Source organism: Phocoena phocoena, chromosome 13 (genome assembly GCF_963924675.1).
Source record: "Phocoena phocoena chromosome 13, mPhoPho1.1, whole genome shotgun sequence".
NCBI lineage: Eukaryota > Metazoa > Chordata > Mammalia > Artiodactyla > Phocoenidae > Phocoena > Phocoena phocoena.
Genome location: NC_089231.1, coordinates 69158639 through 69177179, shown reverse-complemented (window position 1 = coordinate 69177179; position 18541 = coordinate 69158639). Strand labels below are relative to the sequence as shown.

The following is an 18541-nucleotide window of genomic DNA, read 5'->3' as shown; positions in this document are numbered from 1 at the left end:
TAAAAATATAATATATATCTAAATTTTAAAATGCACCAATGCAGTAAAGAATTAACCTTGCCCAGAGAGGTCCAGCCTTTGCCCCTGGCTCTGGGAGATAATTTCGAAGCCCTCAGAATGCCCAACCTAAGAGTCTTTGAGGGTGTTGACCATGCCAGAGAGTCGATGCTAACAGTATGATTTACAGTGGGGGCTCTCAGCTCAACCTCCAGAGGGGCAGGAAACTAAGGTCACTCATGCAGGTGGTCAACCATATCTCTGTGACCAAGATGCAATAAAAACTTTGGAAAAGAAAGCTCAAGGGAGTCTCTGTGCATACTGTCACATATTGCTGCTTGGAAGAGTTAGCACCATCCATGACACAACTGGAAGCTTTGTGCTTACAATTCTCCTGAACTCTAACCCATGTGCCTCTTCCCTTGGCTGATTTAAATCTGTATGCTTTCACTGTAATAAACCATAACCATGAGTATAACAATAACTTTCAGTGAATTCTGTGAGTCCTCCTAGTTACTGAACCTGAGGGTGACCCTTGCTTGCTGTTGATGTCAGGAGTGAGAGTAGTCTTGGGGAATCCCAAACTCTGCACCACCAGATAGGTTTATCAGAAGATTGGAGATGACAGAGGAGTTAGTGACCTTGAAGAAAGATTAACAGAAATTTTCAAATCTGAAGAATACAGAGAAAAAAAAATTAAAAACATGAACAGAGCCTCAGCAATATATAGGACAAAATCAAAAGGCCCAAAGTAATGCAGAGAGATAAACAGAGAAGAGAGGGAGTGAACAAAAAGAAATATTTTAAAAATAATAGGTAAAAATTCCCTAAATTCAGGCAAAGATATATATGTGCTGATTCAAAAGCTCAAAGAACCATAGGAAGGAAAAAATACAAAGAAAGCCACATTTAGGCATATCATAAACTGCTGAAAACCAAATTTAGAAGAAATCTTGTGAACTGTCAAGAAAAAATTAGCATACACCATACAGATTATTAATTCCACTGACTTCTTATCAGAAATAATGGGGGCCAAAAGACACTGGAAAGACTACTTTAAGCCACTGAAAGATAAAAAAAAAAACTGCCAACCTAGAATTCTGTATCTAGCAAAAAATATCCTTCAAGAATGAGGTGAAATAAACACATTTTAAAGTAAACAAAATGAAGAGAATTCATCACTAGCAGACCTGCATTACAAGAAATGCTACATGAAGTTCTTTAGGCTGAAGGGAAATAATACCAGATGGAAACTCATATCTTCAAGAGTGAATGCAAGTACAAGAAATGATAAATAAGTGGATAAACAGAAAACATTATTTTTCCTCTTAATCATTTAAAATGATAACATAAAATAGAACAACTAACATTGTACTGTGGAGTTTAAAAAGAATATAGGTGTAGTAATAAATGTGACAACTACAGCATAAAGTACAGGGAGTGGGGAGTAAGTGGACCTACAAGGTCATAATGTACTTATATTTTACAGGAAGTGGTACAATGGTAGCTCAAAGTAAACCATGAAAAGTTAAGGATATATAATGCCATCCTTAGAGCAACCATTAAAAAGTTATGCAAAGATGGAGCTAAAAAGCAAATAGACAAGTTAAAATAAAGTCTATATGATTAAATTTACCCATAGACAGCAGGAAAGGAAGAACAGAGAACAAAATATAAATGGGACAAGCAGAAAACCAACAGTAAAATAACAGACCTAAATCTAACAAAACCAATAATTACATTAACTGTTAAATGATGAAATTCTCTAATTAAAAGGCCATAATTGTGAAAATCAATAAAGAAGCAAGACCTAGCTAGATGTTATCTGCAGTTAACAAACTAAAGACACCAAGAAATAGGAAGTAAAAACAGAAAAAAAATGGAAAACACAAAAAGTAAGCATAAGCAGGTAGGAGTGGATATATTTGTATCAGATCAAGTAGTTCAAGAAAAAAAGACATGACCAATGATAAAAAGGGACATTTCATAATGATAAAAGGGCCAATCTGTCAGAAAGACAAAAACGATCATAAATGAATATTTGCCCAAAGAGAAAGCTTCAAAGTACATGAAGCCATGTTTCACAGAATTAAATGGAAAAACAGACAAGTCCACACTAAGAGTTGTAGATTTTAACAACTTCCTTCTTAGCAACTGACAAAACATATAGACAAAGAAATCAAAAAAGACAAAGATGATCTGAACAACACCATCAACTACCTAGACCTAAACAACATCTGTAGAGACACCTATTGCAATCCTACAAAGTATGTTCTCTGACTGCAATAGAAGTAAACTAGAATTTGATAACAATAAAGTTTCTAGGAAAATCCCAAATGTTTTAAATTAAACAGCACTTCTAAACAACATGGGGGTTAAAGGGAAATCACAAACAATTTTAGAAAATATTTTAAACCCAACGAAGGTAAAAACATAATACATCAAAAATTATTAAATGCAGCTAAAGCAGTGTTTAGAGGAAATTTTATATTTTTAATGCTTGTATTAGAAATTTTAAAAGTCTAAAATCAATGACCTAAGTTTCAACCTTGAGAGGCTAGAAAGAGGACCCAAAGAAAGCAGCAGGAAGAAAATGATAAAAATGAGACCAGAAAAATGAAATTAAAAAATAGACAAGCAATAGAAAAAACTTAACAAAAGCAAAAGCAAGAAAATTGATAAATCTCTAGCTAGAATGACCCAGAAAGGGGGAAGGGGGTTAGTACAGGTACAAAACACAAACTACCAATAACAGAAATGAAAGAGGACATATCACTATATATCTTACAAGCATTAAAAGGAAAATAAGTAAGTATTATAAACAACTTTATGCCAATAAATTCAACAATTTAGATAAAATGAACAAAGTCTTTGGAAAATAAATACAACTAATCAAAATGATAGATTTCTGACACAAAATGATAGAGAAATATGAATTGTCCAATATGCACAGCCTTCTACACTCCAGGTTTCAAGCCCTCCAACCTATCCTGTGTGCCACTGCTAGACTTGTCTTCCTTAAATATCTAGTCAATGTTCTCACTTCTACATTTCAAAACCTTCAGGAGTTCCTGTTCACTAACAATTCCTTGCCTAGTTTTCATAATAATCTTCTACCATCCTCTAGCACATTCCTGAAGGCTAATCATGCCACTATCCCTCAGATATGCCAACCTATTGAATCAATTTCTTCTTTCACATACTCCTTGCCATCAATGCCATCCCATTTCTGACCAAATCTCAGCTATTCTTCAAGGTCCACCTGGGCGTCATCTCCTCCAAGAAGCTTTCCAGACTATTCCCAGCCCTCAGGGCCTCCCTTCTGGGAATTTCATGGCAACACAACATCATTAACACTGTTGTCCTATGTATTAATCTTATTTTCCCAACTAAATTATAAGCTCTTTGAGGGCAAGGATTTTTTTTTCAAACTTCTCTATCACGTAAGGCAATTATTCCAGGATTCAGCACATAGTATGATTCAATAAATACTTAAAATCTGTTGGATGAATATATCATACCAAGAACTTATTTCTACGGTTTTTATCAGGCTCTCTAGATTCTCATTCTGATCTCAATACCATCTTCAGCATCATCTCCAGGGATGTGCCAGACTTTTTCAAACAACCATATTCACGAAACATATGGTTACAATAAGCGGAGGTAGAGGGGAGGGAGAAGTAGTGCTAAAATTATATAAAGAGAAATAGGGTTTTGTAGGTCACAAAAGAAAAGGGGACTGACTTTTACAGTGCATTGCCACTAATATCCGCTAAGCATACACTAATACGAATAAGGTCACCGTCTTCTTGTCCTCTCCCCACCCTGAGTCCCTGTGGACATAACAAACCATGGGATCCAGGCACAAGGATGAGTTCTGCTTATACTTCTGAACACATCTGTTCCTTTCATTCATTATGTACCAACATCTGTTTGGGTACCAAGAAAAGATAACAATATCTTCTAAAAAGTAGCCAGTTACTAATACTTATCACTTCTTACCATTCCATATAAATTCCCCCAAATCTATAAATATCTTAACTGTAACCAAGTCCTATCAAACCATAGACTGCAAATCTATCTTATTTAAATTTTTCAAAAAATAATTTTACATTTACACTATAACTATCAACATCATTTGTGAATACACAAAAATATATTCCCTTTGAGGTTAAAGTCACCAAGTAAAGAACTCCCTCTAAACAAAAATCCTCTCGAATTCCCTTCCATTGATGACTTCCTAGCAAGCTTCCCTTTCATTTAAACCAAACATAGCTTTGTCTCTTCACTTCATCCCCCTTCTCTCTAATTAGATAAATCTGGTCGTTCTTCTCTCTAGACAGATTAAAAGGTTGGGGTGTTTTGTTTTTCCAGTATTTCAGAGTTCTAATCCTCAGAGCACTGTGATGACAGAAAAGATCCTGTGATTTAGAGCAGGCAGGCTCCAAGGACATATATCTGAAGGAAATATAAAACACACACAATGAGGAGATACTTTTGAATATAAACACACAGATTCCTGTAAAAGATAGTGGGTTACTCCAGCTATTTCTAGCCCTTGGCCCTGACCCTGGGTCCCGCAAGCAATCCTGTCCTTACCCAGATTGGAGGACGCTCGCCCCTCTGCAGCCCGGTCCTTGAGATCCTCAGCGATGCCCAGCTGCTGCTCATGGTACTGTTTAGCTCTCTCCAAATCCTGCATGCACCTGGCAGCATGGCCCAGGCCAGCATAGGCCCGCATCTCAATGGCCTTCTCCATCAACTCCTGAGCCAGCTCCAGCACGTAGTTGTGGTAAGACATGGCCTTGTCGAAGTTTCTCCTGTAGTGGTAGGCACTGCCCAGATTGCTGTAGGCGCGGGCCTCTTCTCGCTTGTTGCCCAGGTCCTTGGCTATCTTCAGATGCTGCTCATGGCACTGCACAGCATTCTCAAAATCACCCATGGCAATATACACAGCTCCCATGTTGCCGAGCTCTCGGGCTTCAGAAAGCTCATCTTTGGATTGCTTGGCGAGAAGAACACACTGTTTGTGACTGGCCAGTGCATTGGGGTAGTCTCCAATGGCTGTGTACACGTGGCCCAGACTGCTCAGGGCTGATGAAGCTGCCTGGAGAGAAAGGATAAGGCAGAGAAAAGAAAGCACATCAGAAAATGGCTTTGTTTGTTTCAGCAGATAAAATGTTAGAGAGTTTGCCCATAACCATCCAAACCTATTTCTAATGGTGTTTCTATCAGTGGTCTGCAGACCTATGCAGAACTGAAAAAGAGCACATCCAAACAGCAAGTTCCTAATAAAAGACAATGGCAATTTAATCAGTAACATTCAATACTAAATCTCATAGAAACAGGTTGTGTGCCATATAACCTTCATCTTAGTTTAAAGACTTGACATTTCTAATATTGTGATATTACATCTCTGTTAATAGCTATTAACCTCTGCAGCATAAGAAAATGTTGAAGAAAATCAAAATTAATTATTACATGTAATATAGCATAGGAATTTCATAGGAGAAATCCATGCTAGGCTCTTTGCACTCAAAGAGTGCACTCAAATTGCATTTCTCAGTTCTTGTCTTCTCCCACAGCAAATGGATACATTAACGGCAAGGGAGATCTTTAGATTGATGATTGATAATTTTGTGACCCAGGACCAATGGAGGGTCCTGTTCTCTTATCTTTGTTAACTCAATGTGACTTCATCAGTGTTGGTTACTGTGGAAGGCTTAGATTAGACGAGCCCCAGAGGAAAATAACGGGAGTTACAACTACATCTCTGAATGTGGTAGTCCCCACGGGGCCTCACCACCCCTTCTTAGGCTCACATTGCCCTTCGAGCTTTGCTTTCCTTGCCTAAAGGCTCTCTCTTCTGACCCCAGCCTCTGTGCAGAAAGATGCTATCTTCCTAGTCCCCTCACACTGCTTGCCACTCAAGTAGTTCTTGTCTAAAGAAAAGAACATGAGCCCTTTTTGTCTTAAAGGTTTTAATGAAAATGACTCTATATTGGCATAGTGAACCAAAGGGAAACAAAAATAACAAAGGAGATGTTACACGGGTTCTAGAATCTTTCCAAGCGCAGATGGTCTTAGATTCTCGTCTTTAGTTTCTAACTCCTTTGCAGAGACATAAAAGGGAAGTTACACCGAGCTCTCCTGCGCTTCTTTTCATTCAACAACTTGCCTATCCTTCCCTTCCTTCACACAGTGCCTACAGCTAGAGCCACGTAGCCCCCTTTCTTCATGATGCTCCCTCTTCGTACCATGAATACGTGATCCTGGCAGAAGAAAGGGTAAACTCTGCCACAAGTAGGCAAGTGATCTTCACCAGGGCCTCCAGGCTAGGGAATAACAACAAGGGAAGGCCATCCCGCCTGGAGTAAGGGTATTTCTTTATCAAATGTGTTCTATATGCACTTCAGAACACTTTTATTAATATTTCATAGTTGAGTGATTTGCTACCTTATTTCTTTGCCTGTGAAATAGCCGTTTTGATCAAAATGACTGAGACTGACCATCTTTACAATGCTTGCAAACTGTGTATCTGCAAAAGGTTCCATATAGTTTTAAGTTGCTTTTATCATTTCACAGATGTTCCAACAAAAAGCTTGAGGAAAATAGAGAGGAAATAAACACTTAGAAATGTACTTTTGGGGTTTGTTTTTTTTTCTGAGTGGTGGAAAGCAGAAACAATTCCATGAAAATCACAATCCTGTAGCAATGTGATTCTGGCAGATGCAGCAATGATGTCACCCAAGAGCAAGCCACTTGGATGTGTACTGGCCTCAGGTTCCTACTTCGGGAACCTCTTCAGGATCAGAAGTTAAGACTTCTTGTTGGCACAGTGCACACAGGCCTTTCTACTGCTCACAACTCCCCTCCCCACACCCGACAATCTCCTTTCCTCCTTTGCTACAGGACGGGGGACTCAGTCTCTTTCCTTTCCTTCTGTAACTGGCCCTCCCCTCCTTATTCTCTGAGGTCCTTCTGTGCCCAAGCCAGGCTAGAGAGCAGGACACAGTCCACAAACCCTCCCACCTGCAAATCTTTGCTGCCCTCAAAGTGGAAGACATGGCTCTCTCACTATGGAGCTAGTGTGACTTAGAATCAGACACCCTTGGTTCAAAACTGCACTGATGTTTACTAGCCCTGGGACCTTCAGAAACTTAACTTCTCTGAGCCTTGGTTTTCCAGACAGAGGTTTCTAGGTCCCAGGAACTGAGTGTTTTCAAACTTAGCCATGAGCCTCTGTCAAATGTGTAAACCATAAATAATTCACTAGATAATTCCAAATAGTAGATCTGGTTGGAGGCAATGAGCCCTTGAACACTGCAGGGAATAGATTAATAAGGCCTGGGGCAGGCACAGCATCCCAGGCATCACTGTTCTTAGAAACTTGTGGTATGTGGCAACTCCAAATGACAGCCCAGGGATCTTCTGCTTCTGGTTCTTCATTTCTGTAAATGCCAGGAGACATAGGAGCTCATTTGCTGAAGCTCTCCCAAACATAAGGAAAGAGAGTATTGGGGCATTTCCCCTTTAGGGCTGTGAGGAAAGAGGGAAGGACTATTGCATTAGCTCTTCCCTGGCACCTTCCGGTTACAGACAGCGCTATCAGGCTGGGACTCTTCACGCAGGTGTCCTGGAAACCGGCAACTCTAGAAAGGTCAATATAGTTTATGAAGCACACATCATAGCCTCTGAAATTAGAAAGGCAGCTTGATGTAGTATAAGAATGGAATAGAATTTAGAGTCAGAGGCCCTGGCTGTGTAACCCTGATAAGTCATGTCACTTCTTCACCTGTATTTTCTTTATATGTAAACCGTTCTGATAATGACAGCATATGTACTTTTCAAGGTTAGGATGGGATCATATGAAGCAGTGCAAGTGAGTGTCCTGAGTGAACTGTAAAGCTCTCTGTAAATGCATCACTAAGGTGTGGATGGATGTTTTATGACTGCAGGCCGTCTGGGCTGAGCGCTGTTACCAAGCAGAAGCTAGTAACGGCACCAAAAACATCAGTCATTACAACCAAACGTCTATATTCCTATATCAGTTGCCACAGGACACGAAGTCCAGTGTTTCACAGCTGCTGGGCAAATAACATGTGATCATATTTATCAGCTAAGTGAATTACAAATTAATCATTTGTCTTTGTTCCTGTTCCTGTGGAATAAGCTTAGATCTGAAACATGGTTTCAGGCTGTTAAGGAGAATCTGAAGACCCACTATCTACAGGGAAACACAGGCCCCACCTCAAGCAGATGCTGCACTTATCACTAAGGTTCACACTGCCTTTGTATATTAATCTTTGAGATTTTTGTGCTAGAATAGCAGCAGCTGCTTCCCACAGTGGAAACATTTTGGAACATCTGTATTTGAATACCAAAATGCACACAAACAGTTATGCTAACAAACTCTCTGGTTGGAATAAGACAATACTTTTCTCTTTTTACAAGATATAAATTACTCATGTTCTTGCCAAAGCATGATTTCCAGCTGCAGACTTAGCACACAGGAGTCATTACCCCTTGCTCTGTGCCCCAAATATTTGCAGAAGAACTGCACCTGATGAGTCAGTTTCGTGGGACATGGAGCTAGAGAAGGAAATTTGCTCATATTTTTTCAAACCACCTTTAAGGACTTTCAGTTTGAGACATGAAATAGAGAAAGCTTAAACTACCCAAAAAACCACACTGATGATACTACCATTAAACATTATTTTGCAAAATTAAACGTGTTCCTCACAACTAGCATGTTTTTCCCTTTAGTGTGTATTTTATAAGGGTTATATTTTGTGGGATGATTAAATGCACATATAGAGAATATCTGATATAACTGCTGATTGACTAATTACATGTAGTTTTAAGAAAAGGCGAAATGCACCCACAGCTAGTACCACAAATACAGTTTTTCATCTTCACTGTCCAAATCCACATACACCTTGTATTCCTTGCCAGTTCAGTGCCCACGAACCCAAGGTACTGGGTTAACCACCTGCAACCCAAGAGGCAGAGGGATATAGAAGAATAGGGGCAGACTCTGGAATCAGGCATGCATGGGTTCAAAGGACAAACTGTGTGATACTACACAAGTTCTGCAACATCTCTGAGCCTCAGTTTCCTCATCTGTAAATGGGAATATTAATATCTCACAGTGCTCTGATGAGTACTAAATAAGATAGAACTTGTAAAGAGCCCATTTCAAGGCTCACAGAAGATGCTCAAAAATTTTAGATCTTTATTTCTCTTCCTACCCTAACTTAGCTTTATTCATTTCAAAGATGTGGTAGAAGATGACCAGAAAATAGAACATGATGTTATATGTCACCACAACTAAAAAAACAACAAAAGAAGCATGCCCCACTGATGGCAGGAAGGGTCATTATTTTCATATGCTAAAGCATATTACTCGTATTACTCTTCTGCAAGTGTAGACATAAGAAAATTCACCCTTTACTCCGGGGCATTTTGCAATCATTGGTATATCCAACAGATAGTGTTGGTAAAAGCACTTTAAGTGGTCAAAGCTTACACGGATATTAGAGTGTTCTGGGGTCTGTTGGTTGGTTCATTTGTTCATTCATTCATGTACTCAAGAAAATTCTCTAGACACAAACAGAGTCAACTAATTTTTGACAAAGCAACAAAGGTAATTCAGTGGAGAAAGGACAGCCTTTTCAAAAAATGGTGCTAGAACAACTGGACATCCACATGCAAAGAAAGTGAATCTAGACACAGACTTTACACTTTTCATACAAATTGACTCAAAATGGATCACAGACCTAAATGTAAAATGCAAAACTATAAAACTCCTAGAAGATAAGAGAAATTCTAGGGGACCTAGGGTTTGGAAATGAATTTTTAGATAAAACACCAAAGGCATGACCCATGAAAGAAAGAATTGCTATGTTGGACTTCATTAAAATTAAAAACTGTGCCCTGCAAGAGATACCATGAACGGAATGAAAAGACAAGCTACAGACTGGGAGAAGATATCTGCAAAATACCTATCTGACAAAGGACTTGTATCCAAAATATACAAAAACAAAAAACAAAAAAAATTAAAATTCAACAAGAAAACAACCCAACTTTAAAATGGACAAAAGACCTGAAGAGATACCTCACCAAAGAAGATACAGTTTTCCCTCAGTATCTGCAAGGGATTGGTTCCAGGAACCCCCATGGATACCAAAATCTGCAAATGCTCAAGTCCCTTATGTAAAATGGCATGGTATTTGCATATAACCTATGCACATCATCCCATATTCTTTAAATCATCTCTAGATGACTTATAATGCCTAATGCAGTGTAAATACAATGTAAGTAGTTGTTGGTACATGGCAAATTCAAATTTTGCTTTTTGGAACTTTCTGGAATTTTTTCAAATATTTTTGATATGTGGTTTGTTGAATCTGTGGATGCAGAACCCATAAATATGGAGGGCCGACTGTATGTAGGTGGCAAAGAAGCATATGAAAAGATGCTCCACATCATATGTCATCAGGGAACTGCAAGTTAAAACAACGAGATACCACTACACATCTACCAGAATGGTGAAAATCTAAGACAACTGACAATATCAAATCCTGGTGAAGATGTGGAGCAATAGGAACTCTCATTCATTGCTAATAGGAATGCAAAATGGGACAGCCACTTTGGAAGATGGTTGGGCAGTTTCCTACAAACCTACTCATAGCATATGATCCAGCAATCATGCTCCTGCATTATTTACCTTAATGAAATGAACACTTACATCCACACAAAAACCTGCACGTGAATGTTTGTAACACCTTTATTCACAATTGTTAAAAACTGGAAGCAACCAAGATGTCTTTCAATAGGTGAATGGATAAATAAAATTTGATACATCCTTACAATAGAATATTATTCAGCACTAAAAGGAAATGATCTACCAAGGCACAAAGAGATATGAAGGAAACCTTAAATGTATATTCTTTAATGAAAGAATCCAGTCTTAAGGGCTTCCCTGGTGGTGCAGTGGTTGAGAGTCCACCTGCCGATGCCAGGGAGACGGGTTCGTGCCCCGGTCTGGGAAGATCCCACGTGCCGCGGAGCGGCTGGGCCCGTGAGCCACGGCCGCTGAGCCTGCGCACCCGGAGCCTGTGCTCCGCAACGGGAGAGACCACAAAAAAAAAAAAAAAAAAAGACTACACACTGTATGATCTCAACTACATGACACTCTGGAAAAGGCAAAACTATAGAGAAAGCAAAAAGATCAGTGGTTTCAGCAGGCGAAAAGGATGGATCACAGGGGATTTTTAGGGCAGTGAAACTATTCTGCATGACACTATAATCATGGATATAGGGCATCATACATTTGTCAAAACCCATAGGCTGTACAACACAAACAGTGAACCCTAGTGTAAACTATGAACTTTAGTTAACAATATTATATCAATATTGGTTTCTCAATTGTAACAAATGTACCACACTGATACAAGATGTTACTAAGAGGGGAAACTGAATGGGGAAGAGAAAGGGAATGTGGGAACTCTGTACTAGCTGCTCAATTTTCTGTAAATCTAAAACTGCTCTAAAAATGAAGTCTGTTAGTTAAAAATTAATAAATAAATTGGAGTCTTCCTCGTTGGGGGAGTGGGTAATTCTAGGAAATGGAAACAGCACAAGCAAATGCATGAAGTATGACAGAGTGTGTAATGATTAGAGACCAAGAAGCTGGTTAGACCTGGGAGTGGGGATAGTGGTTGGAGGGGAGTCTGGAAAGGCGGGTTTGGATGAATTCTGTCTGTCCATCAATTTGTAAAATCTAACGCATCTTCCATGTGTGTTGTTTCATTTAATCATTAATAACAATCCTTTTAATTGTGTGTTGTTATTATTAAATTCATTTGTGAGATAATGCTAGACTCAAAGGGATAAAATGACATGCCTAAGAATACACAACTGATAGCACTGATAGCAAAGCCAGGGTTCAGGTCCACAGACATCAGACTGTAGCTCTCGTGCTCATTTAACTACATACAGTTTATCCTCTATTGAAGAATTTACAATCCACCCAGGGAGCAATAACAGCCATAGGTTTATGCAGGGGACTGACAAGATCAGATTTAGACTTTCATGTATATCCATGAAGTAGCTGAAAAGGAGGGAGACTGGTAGTAATGACAACAACAAAATGCTTAACTAAAATAACAACTAATTAGAATACAGTAAGATCAATGTTAAGCACTAATGATATTAGGGTAGGCTTTAGGGATATTCACAAATATGCTGGCATCTCTGTTTCGAAGCAGGTAAGACTGCACATCACTGACTGCATGAAGTCAGGTGTGAGTGGCTATGTGACCTTCTTTGGCCAATAAATGTGATCACATCCATGCAAAGCTTTAAGAACCAGTGCGTACTTCACCACGTTTTCTCTTCTCTTTGCTACACACTGCTCCATCAAAATTGAAATTTAAGTGACAATCAGCAATGTGGGCCCTGGCTGACCTGTAATGAATATACAGCGGGCACAAGAAATAAGCCACTAAGATTTGGGAATTTACTGTTATTGCAGCATAACCTGGCCTAGCCTGACCAGTACAATACTGAGCATAAATTAATAATTTTCAGGCTCCAGTCACTATAGTTATAGTTAACACTATCTAGTGGTTCAATTATTTGAATTACCATAGGTTTCTGGGTGATGAAATTTTAGTCATTTTTATAGAAAAACTAAATTTGAGGAGAATTAGGTACTAAAACCAGAAACTTAGCTAATCTTTAAAAATCTGTATTAACCCAGATACAAGGGTCTACCTGGTAGTAATTTACCCACATTGCAGATCTATTTAGCGGGAATCAATAGCCACCCAAATACAAAGCTGTAGAAACAGAAGACTGAATCATGTTCTGTGAGGTCTATAAACTTCCTACAGTCTTAAATAACATTCATTCCCTATTTGATGAGTGTACTATAGCCTGAAAAATCTACCCTTAGTCAGCAACTGAGTTGATAAAGTAATTCTGTATAAAAAGTTAAATGACAGTCATGAATGTCTAGAGTTGCTTACTCAATAGCCACACACAAAAACAACTGTACAAAAATAATCCAAAAAATGTATAATCTATATTGTTGAGGACGTTGTCCATAATTCCACCTGATGTCATCTTTATAAGGACCAGTGGAAAAATTTCTTTCAGATTTCAATGCAGCTGCTATGGTTTTATCTTAAGAAAAATGTGAATCATATAAGCGGTCATGTTTACCTTTTTGTTTGAGTCACCAGTAAGCTTATGATTTAATACAGAGCCTCCTTTTAACAGCCACATAGAATCCCATAATATGTTCAAACTCTACCCTGGCTTCAGCATATGATATGATCCTAATCCTCTCATTACTCTGATTTCTTCCCTTTGCTGTTTTGTTTCCTGCTCCCACAAATCCTTCTTGGATTACAATAGAGAAAAAACAAATCAGCAAAACAAAACCAAAAAACAGTTAAATGTTAAGGCTCTTGGTAGGGAGAAAGCTCCTGAAATGGGATCTCTAAGAATTGTGAACTCACAGCCACAGCCTGAAGAAGAGATTTAAATACCACATAAACAGGGAAATTTTTAATTACATGGTCTTTAGTAGTCTTCAATCATTTCATGCTGTACATGCTCAATAACTGGTGTTGGGTTTATGATAATCAGTCTAACCAGTTTGTCCCAATTCCTAAACTTAGCGTTGGAGGAATATTCTGCAGTTGTTACTAAAAAGTAAGACAGTGATTTGTGTACATCTGAATTCTTTCTACCATATTACTATACCATAGTTGGAACAGTTGGTTTGAATCTATTACTATGAGCTTAGAGAGCAAGTTAGTGACAGTTATAGCTTCTCCATAGGTAACCTGTCAGCTTTTCCTAATACTGTGGGGCCAGAGGAGCTTTCACAATAATTATTTTTATCAAAACTGTATTAGGGTTGGAAGAATAATACAATGTCAGGAAGATCTATTACCTAGACCTAAGAGTTGCTATCACAGGTGATAAATTACTCATAATGCCCAGCATTAATACAGCAATGTTTTCAAACCAAGTATTTGTAAATGTCCTTTGCAGATGCAAATTAACAGATTAATAAGGAAACAAGCTTTCTTGTTTGAGAAGCCAGGATGACAGATTAGCTATTAAGAGCAATTTATAGGTCATAAGATATGAAAGTTGGCAAGAAACACTACCTCTGCTGGCTCTATAAATAGTAAAACTGCATTTAGTTTCCCAAAGGTATCCTGTTAGACATTTTAATTATACCATAAAAACTGCCAGAGTTTATAATGAATTCATTTTTTTTAACTTGATGCTCCATGTAAACTTGATTCAATACAACAGGCATCTGTGCTATGTGCTGTAACTGCCAAGTTGCAGCCAATGCAAGAGTGTGTGCTACTTCCTCATGAAGGACTGCAAATGATGAGGCTGATGCTGAACGACAGAGGAAAGCTGTTCCTCCCTAACATCTCTTCCAGGTTACTTAAGGATTCTCCTCCCTCCTTTACAACTTAACACCTTCCACTGCAGCTGTATGCTATCCCTTTAGAGAGATTTTTATAAAGAATTCCATTCTACATAGCTCTTTGGCCACAAGATGATGACCAAGTAATAATCTTAGAGTCTTGGTAGTCCTATTAGGGAGTTGAGTGTGATTGGGGATAAATTCTCTCACTCACTTGAAATAATCAATTAAGATGATTTTTGGAAAGTTATTTCCCACTCTCAGTTTCACCTACATCTTCAGTTTTATTTGCGGGAGTGACAGGCAGATAACTTAGTTTCAAATTAGTTTTTTACGACATAACTCACTCAAGTTTCTTATGCAATAATTTGACCTGGGTTAAGAGACATTCTACCATAGTGCTGTTTTAGTCCAGTCAAAACTATTCCATTCCACACTTGCCAGCCAACCTGAATTTTAGTAGACTATAAAACATCGTTTTGTAGGGAGTTGGAATGTAGTCAATCACCCTTTGAATATCGAATCATAAAATCTGGCTTTGGCTGAGCAGGATATAATGGAGAAATGTGGAGAGAAAGAAAGATGGAAAACACATATGTGTTCAAGTACAAATACAAGAGGCAGAAGAGACATTTCTTGGAAGGAAGAAAACCCAAGAAAAGGACAGCTTATTTGCTAGGACAAGCAGATAACAATTTAAACAAGAAATCTTTTAATTGGGTGGAAAGGAGTCCTCAAGGATCCTGGAAAGATGTTAGGAAATTAAGAAACAACTGAGAACTTCTGCTACCATCCATGAAGGAATATCATTATGGCCTTCCCACTTTAAAGAACAGGCCCTAATGCAGGCTGAGGGTTTCTGAAATTCATGGCTTCTAACTGTTTAGGAATAAATGGTCCACAATCTCAGCTCTCTGTACTTTCGCTCAGCCTGGCAGATTCAAATTCTATCCCTGTTGGATGATTCCAAACTCAGATTTCAGAATAAGAGACAGAGGATTTTAGAGCTGGAAGAGGCCTTATAGATCACCTAATTTCATTGGTTTTCAAGCTTTGTTTAAATCAAATTAAAAATACAGGGCTTCCCTGGTGGCGCAGTGGTTAAGAATCCACCTGCCAATGCAGGGGACACGGGTTCGAGCCCTGGTCCAGGAAGATCCCACATGCCGAGGAGCAACTAAGCCCGTGCGCCATAACTACTGAAGCCCGCGTGCCTAGAGCCCGTGCTCTGCAACAAGAGAAGCCACCCAATGAGAAGCCCGTGCACCGCAGCGAAGAGTAGCCTCCACTCAAGGCAACTAGAGAAAAGCCTGCGGGCAGCAACAAAGACCCAACACAGCCAAAAATTTTTTAAATTAATTTATTTTTAAAAATATATTAAAAATACATGTGATTTACGTGATTAAAAGTGTTGCTGTTTAGGTTACTTAGACTAGGATGCACTTTTCTCCCCAGCACCCTTGGGAGAATCTATGGCACCCTGCAGGTTTGAAAACCACTTACCAATGTTACTTCTCAATGTCTTTAGATATAGAAACTAAGACCAAGAGATGTCAAGTACCTTGGCAGCAGGTCAACCTGCTAATGACCAGCAAAGGCAGGACTAGAGCCCAAATCTTCAGGCCCCCAGCTCTTACCCTCCTCACTGTGCTTTGCCCACATTCCATCACACCATCTCACAGTCACCTCAAACTCAAGCCCTCACTGCCTTTCCTAAGTCTGCCTTGTGATTTCCATGATTAATGAAAGAAGTGAACGTTATCACTATTTCTTCCAACAACTAGTTAAAAGCTCAGCGTTAGCATTGACTTTTTCCTTTCTTTTGGCCCTCATATTCAGCAGCCACCCAAGACCAACTTTATTAGACTTGTGAAACTATAATTATACTAGTTTTTATTTAATAATCTTCACTTTAATGCCAATTATTTATATGAGAGAACAACTTAGAATTAATTTCTGACAGTGTTATTTTAAATAATAAATATTATCTTTAAAGTTATGTGACGATGTTAACAGATGAGGTTTGTAATATATTTTAAATACATACTGCTCTTCCCTCTAAAATCCAAGCCAGCTATTTAGTGACAAATTCAGTGGCAAACTTTAATAACTTCAGTAAAACTTTAGTAACTTTTCTAACAGCTACTGATTCTGTCTCCTGAATAATAATGAACTTAGTAATTCCAGGGTAATACAGCGACTAGAACTGTCTAGGTTTAAATTCTGTCTCTGCTGGCCATCTTCCTGACTCTTTGTCCTTGTTTCCTTATCTATAAAGTGGAGGTAATGATATCTATCTCTTGGGATGGTTTTAAGCATATACTTAAAGAGCTTAGAATCGTGCCTGGCACATTACAAGTAATTACTGCTAGCTGTTATTATAGATGCTAAATACCAATAAAATTGAGTAAATTAAGTAATTTTAAAGTCATATATTTACATTAATTTAACCTGTTTTGCACATTTATTTAAAATTTAAATGTACTAAATTAGTGCCTGCCTTCCTCTCTCTCATTATATTAATTTAAAAACCTGAAAATGTCATTTCCCTTGTGTGACATTTGTCACTGTTCCTTTGGCACAGAAATTATTTGGGCATACAAGCACATAAACATTCCTTTTTGGGAATCCCCAAAGAAAGAAGAAGACATCACACCAAGATCTAAAAAAGGAACACAATAAGTTCACTGAAGAAAAACTAAAATTTTAATTAAGATCCTAAATTACATTTTAAAATATTAGCTTATTATAAAAATATCCAAACTGATAGGTTTGGATTAAATACAGGTTACACTGATAGATAAAATTTTTAATTACAACTGTGACCAAATTCTTCATCTTATTAGTTATTAAATTTGTTTTTCAGTGGTATGCTTGTTTGGATAAAAGTGAATATCAGAAAATGTACTAAAGTGTTAAAGGAACTATGTTCTAAAGCAAAAAGACATGATTCATATATTTTCTATTTAAAGCAATAAGAAAAGATACAGGATATGGGTGAAGGGAAGAGGAACACAGCATGCAATAGGTCAGACTGGGCCTTCTTGAAGCCAGGAGTTGTCTTATTCATCTCTGAAACTTCAGAGTCTATCATAATGCCTGGCACATAGCAGACACACAGCAAACACTTGAAGAACAAACCAAACTGACAGTCATGGGACTTTCAGTCTGCACAAGGATATAAAAGAAGAAAACTCCATCCTCCAAGGTAAGAATGCCAGAATGAATGTGCGGTACCAATACCTCAACCTCTAGTTCTATTTAAGCAAAATTCTGATGCACTAAAACTTTCCTACAGCTCTAAGAATAGGAGGTCCATAGACACAGGTGTTTCTCAGCTGCCACTTTGGTGTCTGTATACCCAGAACTCACAGTCCTTCATCTCTGTCCTTGTTCTTCTACCTGCTGCTGCTCATCTAATCAGTCACATTCATGCTAAGTCTTATGAAATCTTCTCCCTTTAAATTGTTCACATGAGACATGAAATGATTAAACAGGAGCAACTATTATTTTTATTATAATACTATTTTTCCTAAGAATGATTATAATGGTACCCCCAACTGGAGTCTAGGAATTTAATCTGGAAGCCATTGAAATATTTCTTAGAAAAAATATATCACAATAATAAGTATGATTATTATTCATTGAGAGCCAGGCATCCCACATTTCATCAAATCAAAGTTGCCATCAATTTAAGAAGCACTTTACAATATGTACCACAAATAAAGGGACCAAAACATTACAATTAAACAATGAGAGAACGCTTTCTTATTGATTGTAAAATCATCCTAGAGATTATCATACTAAGCGAAGTAAGTCAGAAAGAGAAAGAAAAATACCACATGATATCACTTATATGTGGAATCTAAAATACAACAAATGAACGTATCTACAGAACAGAAACAGACTCACAGATAGAGAACAGACTTGTGGTTGCCAAGGAGAGTGGGGAAGGGAAGGATTGGGAGTTGGGAATTAGCAGATGCAAACTATTATATATAGGATGAATAAACAACAAGGTCCTACTGTATAGCACAGGGAACTATATTCAATATCCTATGATAAACCATAATGGAAAAG

General features: G+C 38.1%; 1 protein-coding gene across 1 annotated transcript in view; it reads right to left on the bottom strand.

The window, feature by feature from the left end:
* TTC28 (tetratricopeptide repeat domain 28) overlaps window positions 1-18541 on the bottom strand; it is a 576727-nt gene that overhangs the window by 157095 nt on the left and 401091 nt on the right. Inside the window, exon 7 of the mRNA XM_065889510.1 lies at window positions 4597-5104. Within this exon, the coding sequence (XP_065745582.1) occupies window positions 4597-5104 (508 nt within the window). The remainder of the gene's footprint in view (window positions 1-4596; window positions 5105-18541) is intronic.